Genomic DNA, 12,500 nt, shown 5'->3' with positions numbered 1-12,500 from the left:
TGGGAAGAAAGTGCAGGCTTACTCCCCCTTTCTACGTCATCAAACCTGAAAGCCTTAAAAGACAGAATTGGAAGAAGAGAAAAAAACATAAAAAAAATACATTGTTCGTTCTGGGAAGAAAGTGCAGGCTTACTCCCCCTTTCTACGTCATCAAACCTGAAAGCCTTAAAAGACAGAATTGGAAGAAGAGAAAAAAAAAAAACGTAAAAAATATATATATAGGTGGAAATCTCATTTTGAAAAAGACATTGTGTTGGGCGAGGATTGAGTTGGGGTTGAGATTTTGAATGTGAGGGTTGGGGTTGAGATTTTGAATGTGAGGGTTGGGACACACACACACACACCAACAAAAAAAAGTTAAGCCTTGACTCTTCAGTTGAGGATTCTGTGTTTGGGGTTCACAGATCTAAGAACGTCCCCCTTGACACACACACACGCACACACACATCAACAAACAAAAGTTAAGCCTTGACTATTCAGTTGAGGATTCTGTGTTTGGGGTTCACAGATCTAAGAACGTCCCCCTTGACACACACACACACACACACACACACACACACACACACACACACACACACACACACACACACACACACACACACACACCAACAAACAAAAGTTAAGCCTTGACTATTCAGTTGAGGATTCTGTGTTTGGGGTTCACAGATCCAAGAACGTCCCCCTTGACACACATTATATACTGTAATACACCTCGGACTTGTTCCTCTAGTGTCTACAAAGGTGTATAGTCGGAGGGAGTGAAGGGACAACCCATTGCTACCATGGATATTATCTGCTTAGTTTTGTCTTTTGTAATTCCTGTGAATAAAATGAACCTAAAATCTCTTCCCCTTCCAAATCATATATTTTATAAGTCCAAGGAACCGTATCTATTACATCAACAATTTTAAAAAGTTCTTTCGTCCCTCGTTCAGTAAAACCCTTTTCAAAATGAGATTTCCACCTATATATTCTTTCGATATCACCAACTTTGAACTTAGGTTTTCTGACATTAATCTCTTTTTCATATTTTAATTTTGTAAATGTTTCTGATGGTTTCATATTTGTTGACGTGTGAATCGTGTCATTATACTTATTCACAATATCCTCAATAAAAGATGACCATTGTTGTGAACCGAGTTGTGTGAATTTTTTTATATAGTCTCTCTTTTAAGGTACGATTAAAACGTTCAACAACAACTGCCTTCCCTTCATTAAAGGTACTGTATAATGTAATACTGTTATTTTTTAGAAAATTCATAAATGTCTTGTTATAAAACTCTCTACCCTCATCAGTCCACAATTTTTTAGGTTTTCTCTTACTTTTATTAAATATCTGTTGAAAAGCTAACATAAGAGTATTACCTGTTTTGTTTTTTAAAGGGACAACCCACGCATATCTACTCCTCAAATCAATAACAGTTAAAGCATACTTGTACCCCTTATCATTATTGAGTTCAATCAAATCAGCAGACCAGATATAATCAACTTCCTTGGAATAAACTTTCCTTCTCTGAAACTTTGTGAATATTGGTTTATGTAATTCATCAGCTAATTGCTCTTCAGTCTTAATGGCATCATTAGAGCCTATAAGTTTTTTGAATTTCCAAGTCCAAGTTTCAATTTAGCACTGATCATCTTCTTCACAATGAACCGATCAACTTTTTCTCTCAAGGTTGGATTTTGTATCAGAGACAAATTATACAACATTTCTCTATCGGCTTCATGCTTTTCTTCCAACGTTGTGGTATTCCCATAATCAATATCGTGTCTCATGCACACTTCATCAACTCTATTGATAGGCTGACTCCAGGATTTAGGATTGTCTGTCTCATCTAATCTTTTATCCAAGTTTGTGCCTGGACCACAGAAAGAATACCCTGGTAGATGTAATTCCCCTGGTATTCCAGTAGTTGTAAATTTACTTCCTGATAAAAACTTTTGTATATCTCCGCCGAGTTTGTGTTTGGAGATAAATTGATTTTTTTTTGAACCACACACCGAACATATACCTTTTTGTATTACCCTGTTATTTTTACTTTTAATATAAGAAATATTTTTCGTATTAGTTTTCTTTTTACATTTGAGACAATAACTCATTTATTTATGAGAAAAATTCCTGCAGAGTGCAAAAACCTTTTTAGTTTCCAACATGCACATTTGAATCATAATTTTTAAAACATAAAGAATCCTTAGAAATGCCTTCACTCTCCCATCCTTTTATTTAAGAAAAAAAAAAATGAAAAACTTGAATTAAAATCGATAAGATATGGATTTTAATAGTCTTGTCGAAAGTATTGCAAATAGACTTGTTAATTCTTTGTATTCCTCCTCGGTGGGTTGAGTTATTTTCTGTAATACCCCTATTCTTTTTTGAATCTCACTGGTTTCCATATTTTGATATTTATTTATTCTCTCTCTTTCCTCCCTCTCTCTCTTCTCCTTTTCCTCCTTCTCTTTCTTCTCCCTCTCCTCCTTCTCCTTTTCCTCCTCTTCCCTCTCTTCTTCAACTCCTTCCTCATCCCTTACTATCCTTGAATCGCTTACACCCCATAGAATATTATACATACATTCATCAGGATTTCTTGTTATTCCTGTATCCAAAATAATTTTTTTTACAACAGGAAACCAATAAAATTTCTTTTGAATTTCTAAAAGAGCCTTACCTTTTCTTAACTTTATAATTTTTTCATTATTTAACATTCTAATTAAATCTAAAGTTGTCGGTTTATCAACATCAGAATAATGCCAATCTTTTATTGAAAATACCTCATTCTTATGTTGTAGAACATATTTATTAAAATACCGAATACCCTTTTCTTGAAGGTATGCTTGGACACAGAAATGATAATTTTCTTGAAGCCTTCTTGCTGTCATTTATGTATTAGAAATATATGTTAGAATAATATTATGGCACGAAACACCTCCCCATCTTCCCATAGTTAAATCATTTTGTATTTCCTTACTTATTATATATAATCCTGTTTTTTCTGTTTTCATGAGATAAACAAGGGCAAAACCATTATTATATTTACCCTTATTAAATTCTTTTATTTGTTGTTTACTAATCGTGGCTCCACAAAACTCATTCTCGATACCAAGTGGATAATATTCTTCCTTACGAGACTGATTTAATTGTTCCAGGTCTTCGAGGTTAATTTTAAATGACCAATTATACCCTAAATCATTCATATCATACCCCCATTGTTCTATTCTCATGCAAACGATACGCCCTTCTTTATAAAAATTTATTTTAATTCGAACTGTGAATTCTGTATGACCTGGAGATAATATCAACACTTCTGTATCTTTGGAATACACAGCCGTTTTATTTAAGGATATATATTGTGATAAATCGCTTAATCTCACCAAGTCATTCGCGTCAGTCGGGCTTGGATAATTTTTTAATTTATAAGCATTTTTCATGTTAATATTTTTGGTTATATTATATTTATGTCGTTCAGCCTGTGCCTTTGTGTAATAATTTGATAAATCAATATCCAGTTCTTGAGATACACCAAAGATAGAACCATCTTTACCAACATAAGTCATTTATATTAGATTAAAAATAATATCATAAAAATTTTTATTTTTGTTGAGTTGAAATAACACATATAGACATAATTGACCACAACACTTGGAATTTAATTCTTGGACTTGAAATGTTTGGTAAACACCATTCTGTAAGAATTTTATGACTTCAACAGGTGGTGGAAGACCAAAACTATCAAAATAATATTTGTCTTGACTATTAAAAATACAAACCCAATGAGAACCGTTCCCATTATTATCTTCACAGTTCATAATAATATTCTTTGTATGTTTTGGCACATTTGTTAATTCATCTCTCATACAAATAACCACATTATGAATTTTTAATTTCTTACAATATTTGACAAGTTGTAAATTTGATGTTGTATTCTTTCCAATGCATCGAATGGAATAAGGTGCTGCGGTGAACCAGTTGAAACGGGGCAAAGCTCCAGGGATCTGTGGCATCCATGCCGAACTTCTCAAGGCTGGTGGAAATGCTGCACTCGCGTCGTTGCATGCAGTTTTGTGCTCTGCCTGGAACACAGGCATCATCCCAACTGACTGGAAGAGGGGCCTTGTTGTCCCTCTCTGGAAAGGGAAGGGTGATCGCCAAGACTGCAACAACTACCGAGGGGTGACGCTGCTCTCAGTGCCGGGCAAGGTCTTTGCTCGGATAATTCTTGATAGGGTTCGCCACCATCTGCTTGAGCACCAGCGTCCAGAGCAGTCAGGCTTTACACCAAAGAGGTCAACGATTGACCGTATCCTTGCACTTCGTGTCCTCACCGAACGCAGACGAGAGTTTCGGCAGGGGCTGCTTGCAGCCTATGTTGATCTCTGTAAAGCGTTCGATTCAGTGAATCGGGATGTCCTCTGGAGGATTCTTGGTCTTCGTGGGGTGCCACCAAAACTGATCGATCTGATGTCTGAACTCTACTCTGGTACTGAGAGTGCTGTGAAGTGTGGTGGTACCATCTCTGACTTATTTCCAGTTGTTACTGGAGTTCGTCAGGGGTGTGTACTTGCCCCCACACTTTTCAGCACTTGTATGGACTGGATTTTTGGGAGGATGTCGGAGAGATCAAGTTGCGGTGCATCGTTTGGCAATGTCAAGATCTCGGACCTTGATTTTGCAGATGATGCAGTCATCTTTGCGGAGACTTTAGACATCCTCTTGGGGGCCCTCGAGGTGCTGAATGAGGAGTCGGAGCCGTTGGGATTACGGATTTCTTGGGTCAAAACAAAGATCCAGGCTTTCGGTGACATCTTGGATGCTGCTGTCCTGTCTGTGTCTGTTTGTGGTGAGGATGTTGAGGTCGTGGATAGATTCACTTACCTTGGCAGTGATATTCATGTCTCCGCAGGTTGTGAGCCGGAGGTCAATAGACGTCTGGGTCGGGCCTGGGGAGTCATGGATTCACTGGATCATGGGGTGTGGCGCTGCCGGTACCTGTGCGGGAGGACGAAAGTCCGAGTCTTCAGGTCCTTGGTACTTCCAGTCTTGCTCTATGGGTGCGAGACTTGGACTTTGACCAAGGATCTGAGACGGAGACTTAATTCCTTTGGTACCAGGTCTCTTCGGAGAATCCTTGGCTATCGCTGGTCGGATTTTGTGTCCAACGAGCGGTTGCTGAGAGAGACTCGGATGAGATTTGTTACCTGCATAGTCCGTGAGCGTCAGCTGCGGCTGTATGGACATGTGGCTCGTTTTCCTGACGCTGATCCTGCTCACCAGATTCTCTCAGCGAGGGAGTCTCATGAGTGGAGGAGGCCAGTGGGCCGACCACGTGCCTCATGGTTGCAGCAGGTTGACCATCATCTCAAGGAGATGGGGATGGGCCTGGCATCTGCCTGGGGGATGGCCAGACGGAGGCCCCTGGAGTACCGGCGGAAAGTGGACGCAGCGACGCGCTGTTCTGGCACATGCTCCCATACCTGACCTGACCTGATTCTTTCCAAATTTTTCCAACCACTCATCAATGCTCATTTATTTATTAGAAAGATATAATCCATTACCTCTTTTCGTTAATTTTACACCTGCTTGTGCAATAGAAGAAAGCATATCTCCGACTAACAATCTCGCTTTATCAGGCAGACCTTCAAGTTTTTCAGCAAAATCTACAATTACACCACTTCCACTAATTTGTTTCTCCAACTCTTTGTTATGTCTTTCCAATTCTTTTTGAGCCTGGAGTTGAGCCTTCCTTTCGTTGGCAGTTTTCACCGCTGTTGAAATACCACCCGTCAATGCTCCAACCGCACTTAAACCAGCAAATAAAGGAATTAGAAATGGGAGAAATCCTCCACTCGTCTCTCTTATTGAATATTTTTTCAACATTGGTTTTGTCATTTTAATTTTAAGTGAGCCAGTGTCATTCAAGATTTTAACCTGTTCTCTTGTGAGCAAAACATCAATTCTTACTGCTCCTTTTCTCTGAATTGTATTAACGTTAATCGTACAAGGCTTTTGATTTTGAACACAAGATGATAGTTTATGAAGATTGATTTGATTAACATATACCCCAGTTGGTACTTTGCCACTCATTTATTTAACAAAAACTTATGTGAGACTAATCATCACACCATTATCTGTATTAATCTGCAATTCTGTTTCTTCCAAAAGCAAACAATATGTATCAACTTCTTCACTCTCTCCTCTTTCAATGTATAGGGAAGTATCCACTCGATTAGACTTTATAGTTTCCTTTTGAGCGCTCAGGTCAAACGCATAGATTGTATACAAACTTTTAAATGCTGTCATATCCAAAATAGGTTCTTTATTTCCATTACTTTCACACACCTTTTGGTAAGACTTGTATGCTTCAGCAAAATCATTTTTTTCCCAATTAATTTCCAATCTATCTCGTGGATAAAATGTTCCATCTAGAGAAACGCGAAGTTGTTTCACCTTAGCATTATCACTCAATGCATTATTCTTATCAGTCGCAGTATCACCATCTGGCTTTTTAAAAATCATCCACAGATATCGTGGCTTTCCTTCCAGAACACCCAAATTCCACGTGTAAGTAGTTTGATTGAGTTTAACGTGTTGACATCTTCTTTTGAGGTATGATACACTGAGTGGTTTCTTTGAGTTAAGTCTTCGATTCAACATCTCTTCTGTTTTAAGATTAGGAGTATATTCGCTGATATACCAACTCATCTCCTCAATTACAAATTTATTCTGTTCACCAAAAGCACTACCAACACCAAAAAGCAATCGATTTTCATTATCATTCCTCTGTAGTTGCAATCTAATTTTAAGACCATACAGAACTTTATCATGATCACAAAATCCAAATATACCTTTAAGAGGAACTGCCACAGTAAAACTATTTTCTGCTTTTGTATCATCATTATACATTCCTTTCCTTTGTGTATATCCAGGGTCTGTGTTTGTTCCCGTTGACATTTCAGGAATAAAACCTTCGACAGACCCCTTTCCCATTCTATCACTGAATGTATAGAGTGTAAATTTTATCATTTCAGATACAGCAGAGACATAACTGCTTCAACTTCTTGTGTTCCAATATACAAACGCACACTATCAAACATTTTCCAGAAGAAATCATTTACAAGTGTAGCGTTTGTGTTATTCCCAGCTTTAGTGAATTTAAATTTACACAACAAAAAACTTTCGGAGAGATTCAAATAGGTTTGTTGATTATTTATTTCAAAACTTTTTGTACCATTCGTATTCCAGTCTGTTCCAGTTATTGCATTTACCTTGAAGTAATCTTCTTTTTTAGTGGAGTTTGAGATAATAATAGTATCATCCAAATCATAGATACTATCAATTGCTTCCATACTTGTATTTATTGAGGAAAAAAGATGTCAAAACTTTTGAAACCCTGATCCAAGTATTTGAATTATTTTCTCTCGTTCTTGGGGGGACAACTGAGTTTTGCCTTTCTTAATTTCTTTTATTGCTTGTAATTTATGAGATTCTTTCTGAGCATCTTTTATACTCTTTCAGCACCTGCGACATTTCCCACAGCAGAAGCAGTTGAACCAATTAGATCTTTATGTTTAAGAATAGTTGAACCAATACCCATGAGAGTATCAATTATCCCATCTCCTCGAAATTGATGTCCAACACCCCTTTGTCTCTTAGGTTTATAGTATCCTCTACCAAGATACATACCTTCACCCTTGTATTCTGGGGAAAGGAACATCCCATCCCCTGTAATTATTTTATATTTTCCCAACTCGTGTTTCCTCACAATAACCATCGTATTTATTTATTGGAAAACTTCACGTAGGTGAATTCTGATAGATATAACTTCTCCATGAAAAGAAATCACACGATTATCTTGGTCGGTTATCGTAAAATTTACTCTGTGTAAGGTTTTTCCTGACACAGGTAGATAAACCAAATTTTTGGGTTCCATGTTGAATTTATAACCAATTGGGGTTGAGTATGCGCTGAATGAAAATATTGTATTTGTTTTTTTCCATCATTATAAGCACCATCAATCAAATCACAGTGAATTAACACCGAATTTATTCCTGAGGATATTTGAATGACATTATCACTGTAAAACGTCCCATTAGTTTCAATCTTTTTTGAGGAGAAACCCAATAACTCTCTAAATGAATTATCAATTGTGAAATCAACCTTGTAGTTATTTTTAACTTTAATCGTTGATTTTGAAGTATGTTTTTGAATGTTTATAACAATATTTTTTGGTTCATCACTCTGTTCTTTCATAAGACGAGCAATTTCGGAAGATATTTGAGAAATCTCATATGCTCCGGGTGAGACTGTTATCGTTTTGTATCCACTTCCCGGATTATAACTAAACTTGTCATTTTTCTCGGTTATATTAAATAAGGTATTATAAGTTTCCATGGACAATAAAGATGCCTCATATTCTTTTGTTGTGTCAAGTTGTAGTGGGTATGGGAATGAAGATGTGTGGTCGCTTGTTGTGAAATTGAAACTAAGGATTGTGCTTCTCATCTTATTTAATATGAGATAAAATGTCTTTATATTGAGATTTATTAATTATTTTCATGTTCATCAACTGGTCTAAAATGTCTGATGCTTCATTAAAACAATTGTTATTTCCAGCCTTCTTACTGCCGAACAACAACAACAGTCTATTAACTAATTGCGATGGGTCATTTGGAAGAAAACTAACACCTGAACCAAGGATACTTAAAGCCTGAATAATGTGTTTCTCCTTCTCATTCTTCCTACTTTTACCAGAAAGAATAACCTTATAATTTAGAGTGTTCATCAGATCAATATATACTCTATCATCATTATTTTCCATATTCAATGGTTCATCAATATACTTTGATTCATCCCTCACAGTTGAACCTTGTCTTCCATCTTTTGTGAGAAGAAACATTAATCTCGGAGTTAGTTTAACAGGGGGTTGAGCAGAACCTAAGAACCTTAATTCATCATTAAATATCAATACCTTTTCTTGAACAAGATGAAATATTGCTGGTTGTTCTGTTGGAATGAGTCCTGCTTTGGTTTTTGAATCCGCTGAATATTCATTGTTTTGAACAGCATTCACAATATAATCAGGGGGTTGATTAATCTCTTCCAGTTGTTGAAATAAACCTTCATCATCATATTCTAATTCTCCTAAATGCTCTAATTCTTCCTCCGTCATTTGACTGAAATCTTTTAACATTTGAAGTTTTTTAGGAGTATATTCTACTGTGGGAACTGTGGAAACATCTTTCATTTTTTCTTGGGAAGTTTTTAAAAGTGGTTTAAAAAATTTCTCTTGTTTTTTTTCAAATGCTTCTTCGCCCGTTAGTTTCTGTCTGCGTTTCTTCTTTATGTCTTCCTGTTGTTTTACAACTTTTGAAACCAACTCTTGATGTTCCTTAAATCTTCTTGCTCTTTCTTTTGCATCCATTTATTTATCGTAAAATATAATTTAATGAATTGTAAAGATCAACAGGGAAATTTTTCTTTTCTTCATCATTCAAATAGATGTGTTCAAATAAATCCTTTTCTTTAAATATTTCATCAAATTCTTTATTAACATTAATGCGAGTTGTAATTTCTTCTTCACCAATACTTGCATCTCTGCTTTTCATACGTTTGCGTTGAGTTTCTTCATCAACATCAAAACCGAATGATAAAATCTTCACTCCGCTCAGATATTTAATAATTTGTCTCGTTCCTTCTGGATTAGTTTCTAATATCCCAACACCACCAGATTTTAGTTTCCTTAACTCACTCTTACAATGTGAATATTTTGTTGTACCAAGAGAAACCTCCTCAAATATTTGTCCTTCATTCCTCAATCGCATATGTTCCTCCACTGAAATATAGTGATAATCTTCACCTTTTACTTCTCCAGGTCTTATTGCTCTTGTTGTTGTTGATACAATTCGTATCACGGGGTGTTTTTTAAGTAAATTTACAATATTCTCATTTGTACTACACAAGAACCTTGATTTATGAAAGTTTTTTCCAGAAGCAGATTTACCCACAAGATTTATAATAATAGTTGTCATTTATATATGTAATTGTTTATAAAACAAAAAATATATCCCTTAATATCTCATCTTGTTTCACAACAATATATTTATATTTTTCAGTCGTGTGCTTCATGTAATCCTCAAATTTCTTTTTACTACATAATGTAGAACAATTATCTCTCCAAAAATTATTGATATCTATTGAATTTAACTTGAATAAAATAAAAGTATTAGCATTGTTTCTGATGGAACGACGAGGAAGTTGAAAGTACGATTGACTAAGATAAATACAATTACAAGAAGAATGTCTCCCTCTTGTGTAGTAGCTGTCCATTACCGTTTGGTTTCTCTCATTAACACAATCATCAAAGATAACGAGGTTCTTTTTTGATTTATCCAAATCTTGGGGAGACGGTATATCATCCGTATTATCACTAAGAATACAAGTTATAGGATTTGATTTCTTTTTACATCTCTGTGTATCACAAAATAGTTGAATTATATCTTCAATGTTATAATCATTTAGGTTTTTTTGACGTTTAAATAAACCAATTATATCTTATTTTTGAAGACCAGCATTAAAACCTTGTGAGAGTAGTTGATACTCTGGTTGAAAACTCGACTTTGTGAAAATTATTAAATTATCATAATCTAAAAAGTTGGGAGTGAGGAGCATTTTTAAAAGTAAGCAGGTTTTACCACATCCACTTGAACCAACTATGAGACATCTTAATGAATTTGGTAGATTTTTATGGTTGTTAAATTTTATCTTATTTTCCCAAATAGGTAAAAAATCATTAATTTATATATTTGAAAAACAGGTTATTTAATTTATTATTGGCTTTTTTAGAAACTCTATATTTTATCCTAAGTTCAGGTTTGATTTCAAGATAATCCATTATTTTATTTATACAATATCTTGTGTTGATATTTCCCTGAAAATTACATCCATGAATAATATACAACAACAATCCTTTGAACATTTCTCTTATATGTTCAGTTTCTTCCCTTGTAAGGAAAGGTGTGTTATCACCCTCATACTTTACATTCATTTCTCTAATCAATCTTGCAAAGTAATTCATTTTTGGTGTAAATCTAAAAGAATTATTTTCCTTTTTATATTTTTTATTATCATTAATTAGAAGATAATCACAGAATATACATTGTTTATAGGCTTTTGACTCTGTGTTTAATCCCCGTCTTTCACACGCAGGACAATTCTCAAATTTGTCAGATGGAGAATCAGGAAAGTCTAGCATATTTATAAAGTAAAACTTTACTTAAAACTGAAATTCATCTATACTTTCAGTTGTATATTACCATCGATATCGATATACTTTTTTTCATTATCAGATTCAACGACAACATTTTTTATATTAAAGGTAATTTTAAAATGATCATTAATTACTATTGAACGAAATGTCATTTCACCTGATATATTAACATCCTTTATTTCATCAGGATTTACATCTTTAGGGTTGTTGAAAAAAATACAAATTTCTCCTTGCATATTACAGATGGTCTTATCTTTTCTTTCTAAAGCTTCATCCATAAGGTTTTTGTTTTTTGATACTTTTTCTTGTTTCATTGCTTTTTCTAGTTTTGAATATATTACCAGAAGGAGAGGAGAAACTTTTGTTAGAGATACTTTAATTGATGTTCTACCAGGTATACTAAAAGCCCTTCCACTGAAGGAAATTGAAGAACTCATGTTATTTACCATAATTGTTTTTATCCAATAGTTGTTATATTTATCTTTGTTCAATTTTACATCCTTGACATATTTCTCAGTATCTTTAACAAATGAAGAGATTGATTGAAACTTGTCTTTTGTGTCTTGAAACATTGTATTTATTAAGTGAAAAAGTTGGAGGATAAAATGGTTTTAAGCACAGATTCACCTGTAAAATAAACGAAATTTTCATCAAGAAAATTTTAGTTGAAGCAAAGATTTATTATATAAATATGGTGAATACAACATACTGCGATGTTTGTAATCACAAATATAAACATTATAGAAAACACCTCCGAACCAACAAACACACATTTAATCTGTTTCATCAAATATCTCCCCTTGAGTTGAAAAGAAAACATTGTGATATCTGTTCAAAGGATGTTTTGAAGAGTAGTTATAATAAACATCTTCAATCACAAAAACACAAGAAAAATGAGTTTAAAGTAAAGGGAGACTATTATATTGAAAACACTGATGGGGCATTTAAAGGGCAAATAAAAATAAGGATTTTTCAATTTGGAGAACCCGGTCCATCATCAATAGCTGAATCAATTGAAATAGTGAAACCTGATGTTGAAAAATTTATTAAAAAGACATTAAAAGAAATGAAAACTTTAAAGTTTTATATGGGAGTGAAAATGAATATGAAAAGACAAGATGAAGAACAAACTCCTTGTATGAGAACAGATCTTCATTTTATAACATCATTTCAAGATTTTTTGAATAGTGGGGTTTATGAAGAACTATCAAGACAAGAGGAGGATGTTGATAATACAGT

At 34.6% G+C, this 12,500-nt stretch overlaps 1 protein-coding gene across 1 annotated transcript in view; it reads left to right on the top strand.

The window, feature by feature from the left end:
• Positions 1-585, top strand: part of LOC147026551 (uncharacterized) — a 2,187-nt gene extending 1,602 nt beyond the window's left edge. Inside the window, exon 2 of the mRNA XM_085882049.1 lies at positions 1-585. This exon is cut by the window's left edge and continues 799 nt beyond it. Within this exon, the coding sequence (XP_085738175.1) occupies positions 1-287 (287 nt within the window). The 3' untranslated portion in view covers positions 288-585.
• The last annotated feature ends 11,915 nt before the right edge of the window (positions 586-12,500 follow it).

Source organism: Eptatretus burgeri, chromosome 5 (genome assembly GCF_056783735.1).
Source record: "Eptatretus burgeri isolate ZD-2024b chromosome 5, Ebu_testis_v1, whole genome shotgun sequence".
Lineage (NCBI taxonomy): Eukaryota > Metazoa > Chordata > Myxini > Myxiniformes > Myxinidae > Eptatretus > Eptatretus burgeri.
Note: the sequence above shows the minus strand (reverse complement) of the source record. Positions and strands in the feature narration are given on the sequence as shown.